At 36.1% G+C, this 23040-nt stretch overlaps 2 protein-coding genes across 4 annotated transcripts; one reads left to right on the top strand and one right to left on the bottom strand.

Moving 5' to 3' along the window:
* Window positions 1-131: 131 nt before the first annotated feature.
* On the bottom strand, window positions 132-16801 carry LOC112046213 (carboxypeptidase M). 3 transcript variants are annotated; one of them, XM_052885334.1, is made up of 12 exons: window positions 16602-16801; window positions 13442-13544; window positions 12617-12781; window positions 11859-11992; window positions 11180-11316; window positions 9777-9964; window positions 9382-9411; window positions 8472-8648; window positions 7484-7602; window positions 6349-6525; window positions 5730-5822; window positions 132-1855 (listed from the first exon to the last, which is right to left on the bottom strand). In XM_052885334.1, exons 2-12 carry the CDS (start codon window positions 13542-13544, stop codon window positions 1730-1732), a joined length of 1449 nt encoding a protein of 482 aa, XP_052741294.1. In that variant the 5' UTR covers window positions 16602-16801; the 3' UTR covers window positions 132-1729. The 3 variants fall into 3 exon arrangements, with proteins under 3 accessions (XP_052741294.1, XP_052741296.1, XP_052741295.1); XM_052885335.1 differs by lacking the exon at window positions 132-1855 and adding an exon at window positions 1915-5296; XM_052885336.1 differs by lacking the exon at window positions 9382-9411.
* On the top strand, window positions 6548-7477 carry LOC112046218 (uncharacterized). Its single transcript, XM_024082789.2, has one exon. The coding sequence runs from the start codon at window positions 6833-6835 to the stop codon at window positions 7430-7432; it is 600 nt and encodes a 199-aa protein (XP_023938557.1). The 5' UTR covers window positions 6548-6832; the 3' UTR covers window positions 7433-7477.
* Window positions 16802-23040: the final 6239 nt, after the last annotated feature.

The following is a 23040-nucleotide window of genomic DNA, read 5'->3' as shown; positions in this document are numbered from 1 at the left end:
ACATATTTAGACAGTCGATCTGAAAGAGTAAACTCCATTCATGCGTTGGAGCTGACACACACTTTTTTATTAGTATTTCTCTGTATTAATTATTTTTGGGGTGGTAAAGTTGAGTAATGAAAACGCCGCTAAAAGTTTATAATATTTTCTTAATTAAAAATAAATTAGACAAGATACTTAACTACATAAGATAAAAATATTTACAAGTTATTGACCATCTATTAATACTCGCCATTATACGCTGAGAAGTTCCGTCTCAATATGAATACAATAACAGCAAAAAGTTACAATCAAAATATTAAATGCGGAGAAGTTAAGACTTACTCGTGCTTATATCTAGTCGGTAGGTACGTTTTGCTGTTTTCTGTTAATACATTTCTGTTGAAATATAAAATAAATAATCGATATTACTTTTTTCAAGTTTAAATTGTCATTTTCTCACTAAAATTACCTAAGTACATTACAGATTTCAATTTTTAAAATATTCTACTAGGAGTGCTTGTTGTTCAAGTGTGAACTTAACTTAAACATTAAAACAATAACAATTAGGCCCAGTTTTTATCGTCACTAGACATTGGATTATAGGCATTTGCATTGCATAAGCAAATAATACTACTTACATAGCGTTGTTGCATATTTTGGTACCTTTTCATCGATAGTGCTAGTTTCAGTAGTAATACGAGTTAGGTGTGTTGTATTGTCTTGAAATTGTTTTCTTTTACCAAAAAGTGTTTTTAAAACACCATCGCGAGTACAATCTGTATTGTTTTATGCTGAGAATTTCAAAGCCACTAATAAAATTTGACGGATCAGATGCCATTGCAATTTCTGCAGTACACTTGAAATGTTAAATAAACATAAATTCTAATAAAAATAATTAATGACTTTTGATTGTGCATATAATCCGATGTCTAGTCATCACATTTGTTGGGTATAGCCGACCGGCAATTCCATTTGACTCTGCAGTGGAAAGATGGCGGACCATGAGCTTGTTTGTACACCATACTCACCCCTACATAGAAAGTCAAATAAACTTCCCAAATTAGACTTGAAATGTGCATGTCTTTCTAAAGGTGGGTACAGATTGGTGCAATGCAACATGTAATGTAATATTCTGCCTTACATTGCATGTTCCCTGCTGCCTTGGACGTGGCGGCTGGCGCGCGCGGTACGCGCATTGACTACGAATCATTCGAGAACATCTGTTCCCGCATTTCGTAACAAACACTACCCCTCGTCACACGTGTTATTTTCTTTGCCCGCGTCACTCATATTTTGTTTAAAAAAAATTTTTTTGAGGGTTCCATAAAACTTCTCTTGTTCTGTATTCCTCTATCAATAAAAGTGACTCCTCATCACTCCACGCACCCTCTTACACCGCTATGATCGTTGCGCATGCGAACGAAACGAACGACCGTCCACGGCTCAGTCCTGCGCACACTGTGCGCCCCTTTGTGTTCGTACCAAAAACCGACAAATCTCGGATCGAACCGCGCACGAGTTGTAACGCTCGGAGCGTGCGCAACCCAGGCGCAGTTCGTGCGCGCGAGGCGTCCAAACCACGAGCATACATTGCAGCAATGTGGACGTCAAATTCTTGCATTGCATGTTGCATTGCACCAATCTGTACCCACCTTAAGTAGATTCTACTAATACGTTTCATATGCAATTAGAAAGTTGCAGTATTGTTTTTTAGAGTGTGGCATCAATATATTATGTTTCACGTAGGCTATCCTAACAAATTAGTAACAAAACTGTTAATGGATTTGGTGATGGTGGAGAAGATGCCGGCGGGCGCGGGCGGCGGGCGCGGCGGGGGGGGCCCCGGCCGGTAGTACGGGCCGCCGTCGATACGCTGTCACAGTCAAACATTTCAACACACGATCACTATACTACAGCCTATCTTGATGAGTGAAAAAAAAAAAGTACTGTTTATCAACAAAGAAATTAGAAATGAAGGTAGAAAACGCATGTCATATCATAACTTATTTATTTTAAATTATGTATGGTTAACCATATCTAATTGTTCTAAGCTTTATAATCAAATTTATTTTCATTAATTTAAGAATAAGTCGATTATAATTATTATTAGGTGTGAAATTACTAGTGATGTATACCCTCATATTTAATTTGTTTGTTGGTAAACAGTACTCATCATGAAAGGCTGTAGTATAGACTATACTTATAGGCCAGGATCCGGGGAGCATTTTTACAGTTGGTTACTATCAACTTAATTTTCCGTGTCATCTTAGTGAGACGGTCAACTTTTATATTTACGAAAGCTTAATTAAGCTACAGTAAAAAAAAAACCAGCTGGTTAGTAACAATTTTGACGAACTTTCCTCCTGCCAACTTGCATCAATAACGAGATCATCAAAAAAACCCGCTGTTGTTGCTCCCCAGATCCTGGACTATTAAGCCAAACTCGATGTGGAATTTTTATCAACAAATAAGTTAAAAATATATATAATAGTATAAATTGATAAACATTTTACACCTAATAATAATTTTTATTAACTTGTTCATAAATTAATGAAAATAATATTAATAAGCTTAGGACAATTAGAGATATAATATGTCTAAATATAATTAGAGATATGTATTACATTGTATTAAAAATCATCCTACTAATATTATAAACGCAAAACTTTGTATGGATGTTTGTATTGATGTTTCGTTTGGATGTTTGTTTAGATGTTTGTCACTCTTTAACGCCGCACCTACTGAACCAATTTGGCTGAAAATTGAAATGAAAATATATTTCATACATGATTACCACATAGGCTACTTTTCATCCCGAAAAATCCATGGTTCCCGAGGGATTTGCGAAAAACTAAATTTCGGACGAACTCGCAGGTGTCCGCTAGTTACAATATCATTTTATATAAATTTGGTGTGAAATACCATGCGTTTTCTACTTTAATTTTTTATTTGTTTGTTGATAAACATTCTATATCCAGTTAGGCTTCAGTATAGTATCAGCAAGCGTTAGTATTATAACCAAAGATACACAAAACAATTCAAATTTAGGCTTTGTACAAAAAAATATTTTGTCAGTGAGTTTTCACTATCGCTGTCAACCACATAATAATTTTTATATTTAATTGTTACATTAATCCTTTGGTGCATACTTAGGAAGACCTTTTTTGTGTCTAAATATCTAAATCAAAATTAATTTATTTCAAGTAAACTTAGTTGGTTTTTAAAAAAAAGTCATATGTTATTATAATTACATCATTAACAACCCATTTTAGGCTCACTGTTGAGCACGCGTCCACCACGCTGACCAAATGCGAATTCTCTTGTATGCAGGTTTTTTCACTATTTTCTCCTTCACCGTTTGAGACACGTGATATTTTTGATTTTTTAAAATGCACATAACTGAAAAGAGGACGTGCATGCCCCGGACCGAATTCGAACCAACGCCCTACGAATCGAAGGTAGAGGTCATATCCACTAGGCTATCACGGCTTATTTATTACAGCCTATTATAATTTACAATATATGTAGTTAAATTTATTTTACTTTTACTTCATGTGTGAAGGTGGAAGCTGATCCAAATGGATGTTTTCATTTCAACATTTCAACAATCGACAGTTATCTAGCGATTGTGGTTTAAGTGTGTATCTTTGGTTATATATTATGATATTGAAATTCAAATAATTATTCAGAAACCAAAATATATAAGATGGTCATTGATGCTATTTACAAAATTAATAAAAAAATCTAATGATAAATAAATTACCATAACAACTAAACTAAAAGTTTCATAAAAGCAAACCACTGATGGCCTGCTATTATTATTTTAGCGAAGCAAATATTTACAAATAATTTATTTAAATCAATTAAAAAGCATGCCTTTGTAATAAATCATAAATGAGAAAAAATGTAGAACAATATATTATTGTATTATATATATCATTTATTATAAGACACATGCATTAATAAGTACATTATATTACTTACCACTTGTTAAAACAGATAATTAATATTAAGTACCTAGTAATTATAATAAAACTCATTTTCTTTAACTCTGATCATGAGGACTTTATATTATTATATATTAACTTAATGCAACCATAAATTATAAATTTTCTGCAATGAAATATTCGACAGTAAATAATAAACGTTATAGATATCAAACTTATCAACAAAGGCTTATACGAATATATTAATTTTGAGACAGTCATATTATATTATTTATTATATATAATAGTACAGTAAATTTTAAATTCGATATTAGTATATTAAAATAAACAGTTAATCTGAGATAGGCAATATGAAAACATTAGACATCATTTCCAAATTGTAGTTTTGAGAACTACAATTCGGGAAAAAATCAACCTAACTACTGAAAAATCAGTAAATTGTTAAGGTTATTATTATAAATATATCACGAAGGTACATTCCTGTGGATAAATAATTATCATCGAAATAAAAATCTTTTTAACTTAGTCCTTAACTTTTTAAATGTTTTTCAGTATTTTTACGAAATTACTAGAGTAGGTTTTTACAGCACTCTTTTTTTACAACACAATTTAAATACGAACGGTAGAGGTTACCGGTCGTATTTAAATTATGAATTCAAAAAAGACAACATCTTTTAAAAATTTTAATAACTATTGAATACAATGCAAGAGGTGCTTAATAAAATATTAGATATATCTATGTACATTCTAAAACCTATATCATGCATCAGGCGATAATAATAATTACGTATATTGTAGTAATAAATGAACTATATTTTCTAATCTCACTTCTTTTACCATATATCACGGAATTTTATTTTATTGTACAGCGAGTTTTGTGGTTATTAAAACATAAAATACCTAATTAATATTTAATTTAGTTATATAAATAAGACTTCTTCAATATTGTTATTTAAAAGTTTAAACTAGTATAATTAAAACCAAATTAAGTAAAATTCTATTGACTTCACTAAATTAATTTGTTATTAATTATTATATAAGTAGACAAGATATAATTTGCGTATATTATACCTAATACGAAAGTTAAGTATTAAGGAAAGCTAGTTTTATAATATGAAGGCAAAGATTTATAATGTGAAAATAATATCTATACTGTGGTTATAAGTAGTTTTAAAAATTTTGTATAAATATAATTTTCAAGATCGTTAATTAATTATTAATTAATAATCTGAAATTGTAATCTATAAAAATATTTAAATTTAATCTTCAGGAAAAGCGATAGTCAGGTTTAGGTCCCTTGGTGCAGCGGTTGTGGAGGTGGTGAGTTTTGCTCGCTTTGGCGCGTCGCCCCGGGTTTGCACGTGCCCCTAGAGTGCAACTACATGTACTAAACTATTTCAATACATACAATATGTTGTACAAAAACTCTACCATTAATAAAATGTTCTCACATTTAAGTTGATACGGGTAGCTCGCGATCCCATCCGTATGCAGAGGTGTTTGCGTGATGCCATTACACATACAGATAAAGCTCTATAAATTATAGCTTTTTATACATATTATATTTACCTATATGTATATTTTATAGGAGCAAATACTTGAATACCAAATCAATTGAGTGCAAAACCAGTATTCATCAAACACACACCTGAATTCAATAGAAAAACTAGTATGTTACATTAAAATAAGCATTATGAACCCTATTACCTACTTGGTCCTCCACCAAACCTCCCCATATTAATATTTACAAAATAAAAACATTTGGTACAAAATATATATGGCAAAATGTAATGAACTCACCTTAGCTGAGTGCAAGGTTACATTCAACAATGTGGGATGGCTGTCTATCACGAAAAACTCTACCTCTTGAGGCAAATAACCTTCTCCCGAAACCTGTAAACACGTGTAACGACCTTGTAGTTTTTTTTATATAGGTACATTTAAGTACATGATATGTAGATACCAGTCTCTGGTCCTTAAAAGGTTATTTTAGCTTTTATATTATTTCTGATAAGGGTGATTTGCCCGGTACATTTTACTCCACTAATATAACAGTACAGGCTTTGAAACTACAGTTGGAATTCCACTGGAATAATGTAAAGAAGCAATGGATTGCACTGTAGAATACACACGAATATCCATTTGTGTGTCCCTCCTTTGTAAAAGACGGAATATGGAACTTCAACCTATCTTCATACTCATATGGGTTGGCGGGTTTATAATAATGTTTGACACTGACACTTAAGATTTTTATCATAATGACTGGCTAGGAATAACGTCAACGACGTAACACTACTAATCTTTCTATTATTATTTTTTATTCATTAACTTCCCCACTACAGGCTACTCGTAGCTGATTGATACAATTGATACAGTTCGATTAATATAGAAATCTAAGTGGAATGTTCGTCATACTTACCTCAAGTCTGTATGTGCCAGGAAGCAAAATGCGCCAAAATTCGCCATATTTGGTTGTGTGGTACGTGACGTCACGGCCTTTAACGCGCACGGACGCGCGCTCTACGGGGTTGCCGTTCTCGTCCATGACGAAGCCATGCGCTCCTCGGTGTGCCTCTGCTAAATACTTTATCAGCGACTGGAAGGATAAAAAAATATTGTACTTTAGAAAATATTTTTTTTTACGACCATTCACATACATATTCATAATGTTTATGTATTGTATATGCGATCACACTGTGTAGTACGATACTCATTGATTTTTTTTTCTTATCATACTTGGATTAATTAAGTAAAGCATTCACATAAAAGGTGTGTTACATATTTCTGCTTCTACTAGATAACAAATATTATCTAATCTATTGGTATATAAGAATACCCCTCTGTCCTCCTCTTGTCCACAAAATTTTTGAATACGTAGGTATACAGAACAAGGAAGTCACAAAATGGCATTTATGCGTTCCTTAATTATAATACTGATCGCTAGTGCGGTGTCAATTGAAGGTGCAACAACAAATCCAAGAGTGGCAATAGCGGTGCTCAATTCTCAAAACGCCACCGGTACCGTAACTTTCACGGAGACTGACAGCGGAATACACGTTCAAGGAACACTAACTGGCTTGGCGGAGGGATTGTATGGTTTCCATGTCCACGAGATCGGCGACACGACTACGTGTGACACTACGGGACCACACTTCGACCCTCACGAAAGACTCCACGGCGGCAGAGATCACGACGTTCGTCATGTCGGCGACTTTGGAAATGTGGAGTTTGGGAACGATTCAGTTGCTTCAGTTGATTTTACCGACACGCACATTACTCTTAGAGGTCAGAACAATATACTGGGGCGAGCTTTAGTGCTACATCAACAAGAAGACGATCTCGGGTTAGGTAATCACACATTGTCCTCGATCACAGGCAACGCAGGGCCCAGGATAGCTTGTGCCGTCATAGGAATTCGGTCAGGTTATTGGAATTCGGGAGTGACTGCTTATTCTTCATCGATTTTGGTTATTTTTGGAATAGTGTTTATATATTTTAAATGAAGGTGTGATATGCCAAGTAAGTAAGTATCTAAGTATCTAGTTAATTCAAACCTGTTTGTTGTCCTGCCAGTATTTGGGAAGTTCGTGTGCCGGTGGATATTTGCAACATGAAATTTCCAATGTGATTTCCATACAACCATGCCATAAGTAGTTGTAGTCTTGCATTCCGCCTGTAATAGATAAATAGATTGATAAATTTTAATTTTATCTGCTACTATCAACATTAATCTCTAGTAAACATTAGAAATTATTTAATCATTGTAGATAAGCACATATTTATTTATTGTCTTCGTATTTATTTACATCTGTTAATCGTTAATTAATCGTCGAAGAATTTAGATAATATTTTAATTCGTCATTAGTATCTCTAGACTCTATTTAATATGTACCAACTATCAGTAAAATAAATGTGATATGAAGTATAAATTAATTATTATTTATAGCTACTAACTACCTACTACGAAACTTCTTGGAAAGGTGATTTTCCGTTTCTTTGAGCTTCAGATAAAGATTTAAAAATTCGATATTCCAATGGAAAGTTCCAGTCAGTTTCATCAAGAAAACTAAAACTGCAATTGCAATCTAACCATTCGTCGCTCCCCAGACCCTCGTGTGTCGTCATTAGTGATGTTATTGTCGAAACGCTGCGAGCCGGACTTGCAGGACACGCCGCGGGACATCTTGGCGTGGTTGTTGGAGTTAACGAGCGCCAGGCGCCGGATCTAAATTCATGGGTATTATACCTGTCAGCGGGTACCACGCGGCTCCGTTAGTGATGCCGTTGTCGAACCGCTGCGAGCCGGACTTGCAGGACACGCCGCGGGACATCTTGGCGTGGTTGTTGGAGTTAACGAGCGCCAGGCGCCGGATCTAAATTCAGGGGTATTATACCTGTCAGCGGGTACCACGCGGCTCCGTTAGTGATGCCGTTGTCGAACCGCTGCGAGCCGGACTTGCAGGACACGCCGCGGGACATCTTGGCGTGGTTGTTGGAGTTAACGAGCGCCAGGCGCCGGATCTAAATTCAGGGGTATTATACCTGTCAGCGGGTACCACGCGGCTCCGTTAGTGATGCCGTTGTCGAACCGCTGCGAGCCGGACTTGCAAGACACGCCGCGGGACATCTTGGCGTGGTTGTTAGAGTACACGAGCGCCAGGTGCCGGAACACGTCGTCGTCAGGCGCAATGGACGGTGTGTGCGCGTAGCTTTGGAAGACTGCATTTAAGGGATATGTGGAGGAAAAGTCTTGTTAAGATACGTTAACGCTCCTCAAAAAGGTACGATTAAAAAAAAAGAAATAGGACGCTTGACAGTAGTGATATCTTACCTGCTGCCGTATGCAATCTGTCTGGCTACCGAAACGTAAACTAGATAGATTTGCGCCGTAACGCGTTACGTTACGGGCAGTTTACCCCACCAATATAAAGATATGATAATTGTAAAACCATGCGGAGGCCCTTACTGTATCTACCATCTGTTACAGGTCTAGCGTACAGTACATGTATTACCCACGCATGGTGGCGATAGATTTTTCATTTTGTATATAGGTAGAGCATTGAGAGTGTTTTTAGAATGGTGGATGATAATAATTTTAGAAAAATAAATTTGTTCTATCACGAAAGAATACAAAACATTTGTGACTGCAGCCTTGTAGATCGAGGAGCCGCGGACTTCTACTTAAACGTTCAGAGACTTTTGTTTTTACCTAAGATAAAAAAAATCTGACATTTCTATCAGAAATCCTTTCTTATGGAACTTTTATAGATTTCTACAGCTCGTCTGCGTGTAACTTTCAAGTTATTTTAGTAAATATTAAACTCATTCCGTTAAAAATTGAATTTCGTAAACGATACGTTTGAAACCCATCGTTTAAGAAAGCATTTCGTTGATTTTTTGAATTGACATAAATTAAATTCTTATAACCAAAATTAAGATAGGTATACTTCACCCGAGCACAATACAGATGACCGGCAGATTCCTGATAAGCGTGAAATAATTAAATCATAATTACACAAGTATACAATACATGAGAGATAAATGGAGAAAAATACCATAATTTGCAGCATAGGTAGGCAACAATCACAAAATTATTGCTAAATGTCGTAAAACCCAATACCTATATAAATAGTGCACATGAAGTCTTGATTCAGAATATATTACTTTAGCCAAACTGTGTTAGGTAACTCCGTTAAGGTTACAGGAATTGACATTTGACAGTTTCAGCTTATTAAGTACCTAGGCACCTATTATCTTCTAGCTAATGTCTCATAGTCATACCAATATTTATATGAGTACAAAGCCTTAGCAAAACTGGCAACAAAATATATAGATAAGTGTACTTACTGGCACTAGGCGTGTTGTCAAATGGGTAAGACGCCACGAGGGCGCCGCCGTGCAGTGATCCCGACACCACGAATTGGATCTTGCTGATCCACTCCTTCACTGCGTCCGTCTCCGGCTGCGGTTGCTTCGTGTTCGCCTTGAAGAAGTCTGGGAAGTTCCGGTTGAGGTCGTACCGCCTGGCGTTGTGTCTGTGGATGATAAAAACTATCTATAGGTACTACGCGTGAAATAAAATGGTTGAGTATTGTCTTAGTGGTAGGTAGGTACGTACTTACGTTTACGTCTGACGATTCGGCTTAAGAATCATCTTACCTACCTACACCACTAATTACATAGAGATTTGGAAATTTATTAAACCTTTACCAAGTCGTCCACATTGGTACATCCATAAACAATCATTTTGGCAGGCAGATACTGGACTTTAACAATAAAACTTTATAGAACGTCTGAGCTAAATCGCGGACGGACAGAGTGACATAACGAAACTGTAAAAGCGCTTGGAGGCCATTGGATCAGCTTCCACCTTCACACAGGAAAAAAAACTATAAGAAATTGTAACTGTTATCAATTGTAAATTATAATACTGTATGACTTTTTCAAAAGAGCAACTGTTGAGTTTCTTGCCGGTATCTTCTCAGCAGAACCTGCCTTCCGAACCGGTGGTAGAATCTTTACAAATAGTCAACTGACGTGTCAAAAGTGCTTGTAAACTGAGCCTACTTGAAATAAATGATTTTTGATTTGATTTGATTTGATATGAGTTCCTTATTGAATACGATACGTTATACCTACGTTCCTATAATTTTTTATTCGGTGAACAAGTGAAATGTCGCAGGTAAAATCGTATATAGGTAGCTAGTTACCTAATTTACACAGTTATTTGTACCAATTCTGTTGCGAGATAATTTCCGTTATTGTAATCCAGGTCAAACTGTGTCACTTGTCGCTATTTGTTCGGGTAGGTACCTATTTATGTATTATAATATGTTACAATGAAATTATTACGAAATGTTTTCTATAAATTTACGTAGGTACTCGTATACATATACATACGGCAAACATTAGTAGGTTTTTAGAGCTTGGAGACCTTGCTTTTATCTTGTACGTATTCTGTGCTTTTATGGCAATTTGATATCCTAGCTTGTACATAATTATGTCATGTGATTCTAGCTAGCAAGCATAATTTCTGTCAATAAAATTGCAACTTTGAAAATTTCATTATATTATATTAGCCACAGTCGGACTAAAATATTAAAATTTTCGTTAAATTTGATCTAGATATAAAATAGGAAAAAATTAAGAACAAAAGTGTTACCTTTAATACACAATTATTTTACTTATGTCTACGTAATAGTGTGAGATGAGACCAAATCGAAGTTTTAAGAAATGTCATATGTGCATACCTGCCATGGATGGTGTCACACTGGCCTTCTCGGGATATAAGGAATCCGTCCGGATTCATAGACGGCATCAGGTGGATCCTCGTATTGTCCAACAACCATTTTATATATGAATCCGTATCATAAGAAGTCACCAAGTACTGAAACCAACAAGAAATCATTGCGGTGATTAATATATTAGTATCTACTCGTAGGTATCTAATCTGCCCTGTCTGGTTCAATAATTTTAAACAACGTTATTATTTGATCCGTGGTACCAATTCGCTTCCACATAGTCCTTCGCTATAGTCCTCGCCAAATACATTCGTATATACATAATCTCATCACGCCTCATTCCAGCAGAAGTAGGTAGAGACCATGTCCTTCCATTCCACTGCTACGATTCTAACATATCTCCATTCTCATCAATCCTTTTAGACAAGTTCGTCATTGGTAATCTAGGCCTGGCCTTTATTGAGAATGGATAGAATAGAACTGGATTAGGTCCAGGAACGTTCACGTTCACTTTCCCCCTCCAAAATTTCCATTCGCGCTAGAAATCCCTTATTTTAGTGCCCAAACCATCTAAGCACATCGCCAGATGCCTAAATTGCTTAAATCTCCACAATACACATTGATCAAGAGTAAAGGTACCAAGAAGCTGGTTGTTCTATCTTATCTTTTCTTATTACGTTGTTCATACCTGTATAAGATGTAGCAACAGCTCGCGACCCACGGCTTCGTTGCCGTGTATGTTAGCAACATATTTGACATCCGGCTTGCCGATCATATGCTCGTATGGGGAAGCTGAGACTACCATCACCCATAAGTCACGGCCTGTGGTAGATGAGTGCAAATATAAATCGTGTGTACATATTGCTGGACAGCGGATCAAGTATCGTACCAAGATAATGGCTTGGGTCTGAATTCTGTTTAATAGTAAGCAATGGTAATACTATTCGTAAATTTAGCGTTACTAGACTTCGCGGAATGATGCCGAGAACCCAAGAACCTGCCAAGTTAAGAATAAACTTGAGTAGGAACCAAGCGCAGCTTAATTGCTTTTTGTTCTTTGGATACCGAGTGCCCCAAAGTTAGCTTGATACAAGTATTATCTTAGACTAGCGGACGCCCGCGATTTCGTTTGCGTGAAATTCAGTTTTTCACAAATCCCGCGGGAACCATGATGTTTTCCGGGATGAAACTATGTGTTAATCCAGAGAAAAATCTATTTCCAGTCCCAGCCAAAAATCTTCAGTAGCCTCAGCGTGAAGGAGGAACAACTTACTTACACACTTTCACACAAACTTTCGCCTTTAGAATGTTAGCATAGTATCATTAAGTGAGATCGCAATCAAGCAAGGGTTGATGCGAGTGCATTGTCGGTGAATAAAAAAAAATACTTAAAAAATACATTTATCACTAGAGTATACAGATGTAAATGTATGTATGTAAATCTACCTTGTACAGACTTGCCAATGGAATACAAGGCAGTGAGCGCCGGGTATCTAGCCGAAACCGCTCGGAGATACCTAGTAATTTCCTCGTGGTCATGGTATTTGAATTGTAGCTCTTGATCATCTTCCCGTCGTTCTACTTCACCTGTGACCATCGGTACGTCATCATCTGTAAATTCAAATTTAACGTCGTTACGTGTTAATAATATCTAATAACCAAAATCGTCGAAGAGTTTTGGTGGAAAAATCGTAGGATTTGCTGCATTTTACATTGGAATTCATAAATGTTGTGGGGACGCCCAGAGGGAATCGTTCACCCCCTGAGTGTCGAATTTAAACTCTATGTGTTTAATGAGTCGACACTCAGCGGGTGAATGGTCCTCTGGGGGCGCCCCTGCAACGTTCTGTTGCTAAAAGTAGAATGCATTCTATTCAATATAGGTCTGTGAAGGTGCACAAGTAAAATGGAGGTCGAACAAGAGTGTTTTAAGTGATTCAGTTGATGTTCTCGGTGAACTTCATCAAAAGTTTTGGTAAGGTTGCCTTCGCATGACATGACATGATTTGACTAGGACCGAATGACGATGGACTATACTTGACCACTTTCGCCTTAATAGGGAAAATTATTTGATGAAAAAATATTACTTGAGGACTGGCTAAATGCACAAACTGCGAAGCCATATGGAAAAACAATCGTCGAATTCAGTATTATTTTATGCCTGATTGCCTACACTTACACGTTGTCTAGTTTCTTTATTCTGAGGATAGGCTGTCGGAAAATTCTCGTGTTTCCGTACATACCGCCCATTTTGTATAAAAATGTACTCACCCGTTGGAAAGCTTGCACCTTTTGCAAATTGTCCGCTCGTTGTTCCAAGTATGGTAAGAAAAAGAAAAGTCTTATATATTTTGACTTTTTTGTACCGATCCATCTACAAAATAAGAACGCAGTTTATTACATTTAGGTAAAATAATGATAGGATAAAAAGCGGATTTGAATCTTCAATAAACAGGACCAAGTTACTACAATGCCGAAAAGATCTCAACAATGATTATTGATAAAAAAAACTTGTATGTCTAAAGTTTAGACAAAATCATATCCAATCTGTATTGTTTAGATTCTAAACAATAAATATTTGATATGATTTTGATTTGATTAGATAAGTTTCGTATCGTAAGACCAGTGCCAGTGCCTTACACTAGGTTGATCTCTTTGTTTCTTTGTACCTACATATAAAAAATATCATACAGTTCGTTTCACTCTTGAAAGTTTGCCGCGACACACTATAATAGTACGTATTATGAACGTCATATAGGCGACTATCACCGTACCCTATGCTATCTGATAAATACTTTAAAAATCCAGAATCCAAAAATCACATAGTTAAAGACAGCAAAATTATTCCTAAACGGATAAATTGATTTGAATGTATCTAAATTTGAATATTTTTTTTAAATCTAATTGCTATGTCTCCATGAAGGACGAATGTAACATGTCACGATCGTTATAATATTCATGATACATTTTTGATTTTCCCCGTTTTCCTATGCTTTTTGTTAATGGCATAATCGTTCGGTCAAGCCATAGAGATACGGAACCGGTCGAATATTGAAGGTCAGTGGGTCACCGGACCAGCTATGGTATAGCATGGCGGTGCAATGGCCTCTACGTCCAAATTATTACGGTTCACTGTCACTGCCCGTGTTTAAGAGACACGCGTCTATTTGTGTACAGACAGACAAATTCGTACCTATCTATTAAATAGTTTTTGTTGAATTTCTTTTCCGGTTCTTGTAAAGCTATTAAGTTGACACTGCTAAAAGCCTGCATAGATCTCATTTTATAATGGTTGAAAATTACGGACGCTTCAAAAATATAATCTATGGTGAATTTTACTTACGAATAAAATACAAGTACCTGTAGCTAAGATATGAGTACCTCTACCTACCTATAAATATATCTGTCTGTTCTGTAAGGGTAGACCAGAGACCTTTAAAAGCTTGAGATTAGATGAGCAAGGACGTCGCCCCGACGGGAGGGGTGCGGGGAGCGTGGACAGCTGACGCTCTTGATTGTACTTGTACCTATCTATAATTTATATTTTTCTCATCCTCTTTAATATCAAGTTTTCTGTCCTTTACCTCTTTATAATAACAGTACATACGTATACAAGTAGATGTATTTACACAGGTGTACGGTACAGATATAATTTATGTAGATATTTATGACATATAACGAATTGACGTCAAGGTTCTGCAATTTAAAACTTACAATATAGTAAGTTCGTATGTACAAAGCTATTATTAATGATTCTAGTACAAAGTGCATTTTCGCTAGTGAATTCGTTATCGCGGGTTGTCGCAGTTTTAACTTTCTTTCCGCTGTTTGGCATTGACACGTTAACCTTATTGTGACTCAATGAACTTTCCATTTCGAAAAGCTTGAATGAAAAGAAATTTTTTGGCAATCTGTATACAAATATTGAATTTTTCACCATAGAGGGAAAATGTTGATACGGTTTGGTATTTTTAAAGTTACCCTAAACTAGAAATATAGATTTACACATTAGCTAGTTTTTTACTTTTCCGATATCTTTCTATATATTATTTCTAAGTAATAAAATGTTTTCGGATTAATTAGAATTATATGTTATTATATGTACTATGTAATTAATTAGAATTATATGTTCCTAGGAAATCGCAAGTATTCAATGAAAGAAAGGTAGATAGCGTGTCGTTTCTCTAGGTAATAGCTACCTACGTAAGACAGGTAGTAAATAATTATATAGTATGTAACCCTACAAGAATTATATAAACAGTAATTTTATTTTTAGACTGAAAACAGTATATGGACCAAAAAATTTAATGATAAGTGTTTTCGTCGTACCGTTTCCTTTAAAGTCTCAAATACGACAGGCCGTGAATTTGGATCTCAATTACGGTGAAAGAAATAACAGTAAGATAAAGTAACTTGTATTTTCTTCCGTATAATAATGTTCCCTGGAGAATTAGTCTGTTTGAAGAGTCTAACCTTTTCACAGTAATAAAACTGCTGAACTTATCTTGTGCGTAGGTAGATCCTAATACAGATGAATTTTTTAGTGAAGCGGAAAAAATATAAAGGTACATGTTATGATGGAGTAATGACACTTTTTTATTTATTAGGTTGCCTAGTTAATAAAAAAAAAATACCGACCGAATTGAGAACCTCCTCCTTTTTGAAGTCGGTTAAAAAAGTGTCATTACTATGTATGTATCAAAAATATGTTCTGAGTTTACATTATCTTACCCATCTAACTAAAGTGCACAATATCAAACTCCCTATAAATCTTCCCGAAGGCATCCAAAAGAGAGTAATGAATACAAAAATGCGTTTCATATTCCGTTTCGTGACGATCTCCTCACTTACTTGACGTTCAGTGAAAGTTTTGATTTAAATATACTTAAGTATTGCCCACTCGAAGATTGCCATTAGATGTAACAACAAAGACTAGCGATACTGTTGTCATGCAGTGTACACTAGTAGATACCCATTGGTCAATATATTTATGTTGCATATTATGGGGTTTTCCGTCTTTATCATGAGGCTTTGCTTTAGGATCGTTAATCTTTATAAAATGTACGTTTTCCTTGTTATGTAGGTTCTTTAGCAGTTACTTATACGTATTTATATTATAAATCAAACTTCATTTACGTGATGCTTCTATCATTTAGACAATTTACTGCAATTTATTTACATTATTGGGCATCTAATTAAGAGTGAACTCAAAAAAATATAAACTTTGAGATGCTTAGTTAGGTAATTAAGAACTCTAAACTCAAGGTGAATTTCTAAAGTCAGATAAACTGAGGGTAGATAGAGCACTGTTTAAAACCGTTAAATTTGCGGCCCAAATTTAAAACTAATTAGCAAACATTAATTATGTCAATCAATATACATTCCGTATATTAAAATATACATTAAAACGTTACAGAATAATTAAACTCACCTTAACTTAATCGACTCCGACTGGGACGTGAATATCAAAAACTTTTTATAACCATTTAGAGTAATATACAAAACTGTTAGCTTACACGTGAAAGGAATGCGATCACACAAGTATCGTAAGTTATATCGATAGTAAAACGAGGTCCACGAAAGGTCCTCTTTGGCGAGCGAACGAAACTCGACTGTCGGCAGACTGCAGTCGTGTAGTCGTATGGGCTATGGGCTGCTCCTAACCACGAGAACGACAACATCTGCGTCATCAACTCGCCACACGACCGTAAAGTGCTTTCTCTCAAAACAATGCATCTAAAACTGCTTCTAATTCCAAGGAATAAGGTTTATTTCGTAAACATAACAACACGGGGAACTATCATATACCGCATTTTCTCCTCTACAGCTTTCGATATAGAATTTACTTTCCGAAACTCGCTTGTGGACCCTTGAGATGACGTAGCATTCCCGCGTTTCGTCTCATCTGGCGCTTTTCCCGCGGATAGAGTTTCTTTGACTGCTCGACATTTAATATGAGAAAATTCCAAGTGAAACTTAATAAGTAAATAGGTATCGATACAATACATTGTTCGGGTTCATTCTCTTCGAGTTAGTTAAAAACATTTTTCATGTTGTCAAGTAATCTTCTTTATCTACCTTAATATTTAGACCCCTTCACATCGATATCCATGTGGAATGGATATGACCTCTGCCTCCGATCCCGGAGGGTGTTGGTTCGAATCTGATCGGTGGCATGCACTTCCAACTTTTTCAGTTGTGTGCATTTTAAGAAATTAAATATCACGTGTCTCAAAACGGTGAAGGAAAAAACATCGTGAGGAAACCTGCATACTAGGAAAATTTTCATAATTCTCTGCGTGTGTGCATCTGCCAATCCGCATTGGGCCAGCGTGATAGACTATTGGCCTAACCACCCTCATTCTGAGAGGAGACTCGAGCTCAGCAGTGAGCCGACTCCTCTCAGAATCAGAGGGGTTAGGCCAATAGTCCACCACGCTGGCCCAATGCGGATTGGCAGACTTCACACACGCCATTCTATTTACCATAACAAAAAAAAATACCTAGTCAAGTTAAGTATATTTAAGTAATTTATTATACACGCGTACTAATATTATCATACTAATCTTCTTCTTCCTTACTTCTCTTATATATAAGCAGCTAAAGTTTCTGTTTGTCGCCGATAGGTTGAACCTTATTGGTTGCTTGCGTAACTGTACTAACCAATGGAGTGAACTTATCAAGTTGAATAAATCAAAGCGAAGCTTGACTGGGTTCACTAGTTAATCTATAATATACTATATTGGTGTATTTAATATACTAAGGTATAAAAGTAGGTATACTACCGAGTTCTTTAGATATCAACTGTTAGGTACTAAATGTGACTGCAGAGCTTCTGCTACTAAACAAAACCATTGTTTCAGTTTATGTATAGGTCCACTTTCATTTCCCATTTCATATTTTAGTCTAGAGTAAATAACAGCACCCTCTGGTAGGTAAAGAAACTATAAAAGCTGCCATCTTTTATAAGATAGGAACTTACGAGTACCAGAGGCATGTGCTTCACAGATGCAGAAATGCATTGCATATATACCCTGAGGACTATGTATATGTTAAAACTGTATTGAAGAAAAAAGTCCATTTTGTACTGTGAACGCTTACCCTAGTTATAAACCTTGTGTACACCATTTTATATGACATACATATGACATATGGCTAGCACTTCATTACATTTACCTACAAAAATCATTCTGAAAAAGCGTTATATATAAGGAAAAGGGCAAAGGCTTATAGTAAGAGTAAGTAGATTTAAACCTAATTAAGAAAATTAAGTACTTAAAATAATTAATCAAAATTTCCTGGAAACACTTCGTCTCGAATGCTCAAGTTTTAAAAAGAGGCAATTGTGACGGTAGCATCATGACAATCATTATGAGGAGGAAATCGCATTTTTGAACAACTGCAAAGGGGATCCCTCTACGAGTTTCCTAGGTTGATCCTAGAAGGTAAGATACCCGAAAAACGTGCTCCAGGAAGACAGCGAATAAAGTTGATAGATGATATCAAAGAGTGGACCTAGTTAACCTACAAACAGCTTGAAAATTTTGCAAAAGACCGGAAGAGTTCTGTACACATAACCGCCAAACGTTAGTATGGAAAGGCACCCAGTGATAATGAAAATAAAAAAATGGCAAAGTGAAGTGCCACCATATAACTAAACTAATCTGATTTCTGTCTGAATCTGAATTTATCTGATCACTCCATAATTAAACTTTTTTGTTGTTGACTAAGATGTTCCTCATCAATAGATAATAATAATAGCCAATACTGTGCCACGTACCTACTATGTCATTGGAAAATCCAATCTAAAAGTGGATAGGTACCTAATCTACTAAAATAATATTACATATTATGTTTTCAATCAATGACTGTTGGGAATTCAGAGAAAAAACCTGCTCATGTTAGAAGTTTTTTATTACTGTATATTTTTTTATTATATATTTAATCTTGCAGATATAAACAGATATATGTACATTGATTTAAATTTTTTATTGATTTTCTTAATCTAAACTGTAGTAGGTACTTTGATATTTTGTTTCCATTGTTTTGTATATGGTTGAATTGATTAATGGGCCGAGCAGATGGTGAATGAAAGAATGAATGCAATCCGTGACTATCTCTTTAAGAGATAGTGATATGAAGACAAGCATTTACAAGGGTTTATATTGCTAACATTCCATGGAAAGGGCTATGTTAGTATTCTCTCTTAAGTACAAAATCCGGAACGAGAAAATTGGTAGGAGAACGAAATTAATCGACGTAGCCCGAAGGAAACTGAAGTGGCAGTGGGCAGGCCATATTTGTCGCAGAACAGATGGCCGCTGAAGCAGACGAATTCTGGAGTTAAGGACTATAATCTAGGAAATACTAATATAAACTACGGGACCCTACACTGTGCATGGCCCGACGAGCACTTGGCCTGTTTTTAAAAAATCAAAGTTCATCGAGTGCATTAACTTGGCACCTGGTTACCAAACACATCCATACAAGTGCATTATTAGCCAATTTACCTTCTATTTATTCGCCAATTCTATGTAGACTGAGAGCCTGCAAAACCAGACATATCTGCCTACCTCTTTTTTGGATGTTCGAAACAGACAAGAAAGTTCGTCAGCAGTCTTCGTAGGGTTATGGTGAAGCTAAATTCCATAATTGGTTTCTGTACTTACCTAGAATAAGAGCATGGCCTGACATCATCATCATCATCATCATCATCATCATCATCATCAACAGCCGATGGAAGTCCACTTGAATGGACTTCAAACAAAACGGTCTCGAGCCGCAAACATCCAGGGGCTCCCTGCAACCTATATGTTATCAGCCTATCTAGTTGGGGGTTGACCAACACTGCGCTTTCCGGTGCGGGGTCGCCATTCTAGCACCTTGGGACCCGAACGTCCGTCGGCTCATCAAACTATGTGCCCTACCCATTGCCACTTCAGCTTCGCGACTCGCTGATCTATATAAGTGACTTTGGTTCTTCTGCGGATCTCCTCATTCCTAATTTGATCTCGAAGAGAAACTCGCTCCGTTGCGGTCGCTCGCTGAGTCTGCTGCATCAGCATTCATATAAATTGAGGCATAGATATGTGGCTATCGCAAGTTCTGAATTGACTCTACAGTCCGAAATGCGAATAGCAATGAAGATGCTTAAACAAAGCTAAACGGATTTCGTAGGCGTGTTTACGTATTTAATCAAACGAACTAGAAATGTATCCTATCATTTCCTAAGCTAAATTAATTATAATAATTGTAGGATCAATCTAAATCAGAGGTCTCTATACAGAGACTACGCAACTAGCGATACAGAGGGTTAATGATTATTATGGTAATACTAATTAGATATACGAGTATGTCCATGGTTATATTTACTTCTGCATTCTTTTCAAGGCTCTTGTAGCTCGCACATCGATCCCGAGGTCTCGTTCCCTCAACCATGCAGTGTGTCAAGGTGAAATAGTTAGCTCTACCTAAGATCTTATCCTACAAAATTAAACCAATAGATATACGAGTTTTTACTTTTTTATAAAATGTGTAACAATAAAGCCAAGCCTAAAAGACATGTCTAGTCTTTTAGGCTTGACAGATATTTCCATTACCCCTATAAATTAAATAAAAAACGTGTTCAAACTTCGATGAGGGTTCAAGGCTTAAACACAACATTACAGCAGTGTCCCGCCATTTGTGCTGCCATCTCTGGACAGATGAGCAAATCTATATTATTTTTTTTTTATTCTTTACAAGTTAGCCCTTGACTACAGTCTTACCTAATGGTAAGAGATGCAATTTAAGATGGAAGCTGGCTAACTTATTAGGAAAGGATAAAACCTTTCGGTTTCTACACGACATGCTTAGCGGTACGCCTTTGCCGGTAGGGTGGTAACTTGCCACGACCGAAGCCTCCCACCAGCCAGACCACAATGGTCCACAATTAAGAAAACCTCAATCGACCCAACCGGTTATAGATTATTTTGGTTTTGTTTGCTTTTATGACAAGGTTACTATCAGAGAAAACTCGAAAGGACATTTAAAATTTAAAAAAAAATTCTATACACAATGAACATTTACCATTAAACAGTTATGTAAGTAACGTACCAAATTAAGATTTTACTTACCTTACTGCTACGTTACTAAATGGCACCTACTGCTACGTTTTTATGTATAACTACCACCAAATCAGTAAGGATCAGTTATTGGATACCTTTTCAGCTCGTTAGAAATAATAAGGATTTATGGCAGCTATCCACAAATAGAATCTGTACTCGTGTGTCTCTCTCAGGGCCTCCACTCGTATGACGGCTGTAACCTTCGCTAGCCACATATAGGTCAAGGAAAAACAGTTCTATTTCTAACGAATCCTACTTTTAATTAACATTAACATTTTTTTATTCTTTTTCAAGTTAGCCATTGACTATCACACCTGATGATGAAATACTTATCTAAGATGGAAGCGGGCTAACTTGTTAGGAGTAGGGTGAAAATCCACACCCCTTTAGGTTTCTACACGACATAAACGAATGGAACGCTAAATCGCTTAGCGGTAAAGTGGTAACTAGCCACGGCCGAAGATTACTCGTACATACATAGACTGCCAGTGCCAAAGTCATTACTCTTCCTTTTTTGCTTCGCCGTAGTCGGGTAACAACATGCTCATAGTAGCTACGAGTACTTCGGCGACCTTCGTAAATCGTAGAGCTTTCACAGCATTTCATTCATCGTAATTCGCTTATATGTATCTACGTAATTGAAATAAGAAAGAAAAAATGTAAGAAAATATCTTTCTATTTCATTCTTTCTCTATTTCACCATTTTAGGGGTTGAATTTTATTTTTTTTTAAATCACATTTTTTTCTATGATTTAGGAACAAATTTTTAAAACTAACTCGAAAAAAGAAGGACTTTCCGTACAAACTTTCAACCGCTATTTCACCCCTTCTTATTTTATTATCGCAATAAAAAGTATCCTATAAACTTCTCCGTATTATGGTCTCAAACCTAGCATAAGTTTTATTTGAATTAATTTAGTAGTTTCAGCGTGATACCCGAATAACAAAAAAACACTGACCGACAGACAGACAAAAAATCGAAAATAAATATTATGAGTTTCAGTATCGATTACGTAATGCCCCCGACAAAAATTTTCAAAATATCTTCAATGTACAGAATGTAAAAAATGTACCTGTTACAGTTTTATTATAAGTTCTAGATGGCGCCAGTAGTCCTTTATGCCAAGGTAACGTTTGGTGTTACAAAATTATAAATGGTATAAGTAAATTCTCAAATTGCGAATTAATGTATAGAATTTGACCAGTTTTATTATAAGTAGAGATATAGATAATAAATACCTTGCGATATGTGGCATAACCTAGAAAAAAGTCTCAACTCAGCATATTGCTATAAACTCCCCATAAGCAAAGAGCGCCGATTTTCAGCTTACAAATACATACCTCATTACCTACTTATAATATTGGTAGGTTGCATTGCTAACACACACATTTACTTTTTTAGAATTTAAACTATCGTGAGTGTTATTCATATTAATTGATTATGAAACACGGCTAAAACTCACGTGATATTACGTCGGAGTATGCCCGACTAGTTTCGAACCCATACGGGGCCCTTAGTCATGAGCTGGTTCTTGCATCGCGGCACGATCCAAACTGCGAAGCAGCTGCGCGACGCGCTGCTGCACGCAATGCGCGCGCGGAGAGGGGTTGAGTGGTGGGGAGTGAAGGTTCCGTTACACTCTCCGACGGTTCATTAATGTCATCTTCATTAGACTCGTCTTCTTGTAAGCAAACCGAACTAATGCTATCTTGTTCCAAGTTTGTTGTATGTGACAATGAAAGAAATAGCGGTTTCCACGCTGT

The sequence above is a fragment of the Bicyclus anynana genome, chromosome 14 (assembly GCF_947172395.1).
Source record: "Bicyclus anynana chromosome 14, ilBicAnyn1.1, whole genome shotgun sequence".
Taxonomy (NCBI): Eukaryota; Metazoa; Arthropoda; class Insecta; order Lepidoptera; family Nymphalidae; genus Bicyclus; species Bicyclus anynana.
The sequence above is the reverse complement of the archived record's forward strand: the minus strand, read 5'-3'. Positions and strand labels throughout refer to the sequence as shown.

What these genes read in the sequence shown, in the direction of transcription:
- LOC112046218 (XM_024082789.2), top strand. Translation starts at nt 6,833, where the DNA reads ATGGCATTTATGCGTTCCTTAATTATAATACTGATCGCTAGTGCGGTG.
- LOC112046213 (XM_052885334.1), bottom strand. Translation starts at nt 13,544, where the DNA reads ATGGATCGGTACAAAAAAGTCAAAATATATAAGACTTTTCTTTTTCTT. An exon ending in CGCGTGGTACCCGCTGACAG is followed by an intron (nt 7,603 to 8,471) that starts GTATAATACCCC and finishes TATCTATTACAG; the next exon opens with GCGGAATGCAAGACTACAAC. An exon ending in CTGGCACATACAGACTTGAG is followed by an intron (nt 5,823 to 6,348) that starts GTAAGTATGACG and finishes ACGTGTTTACAG; the next exon opens with GTTTCGGGAGAAGGTTATTT.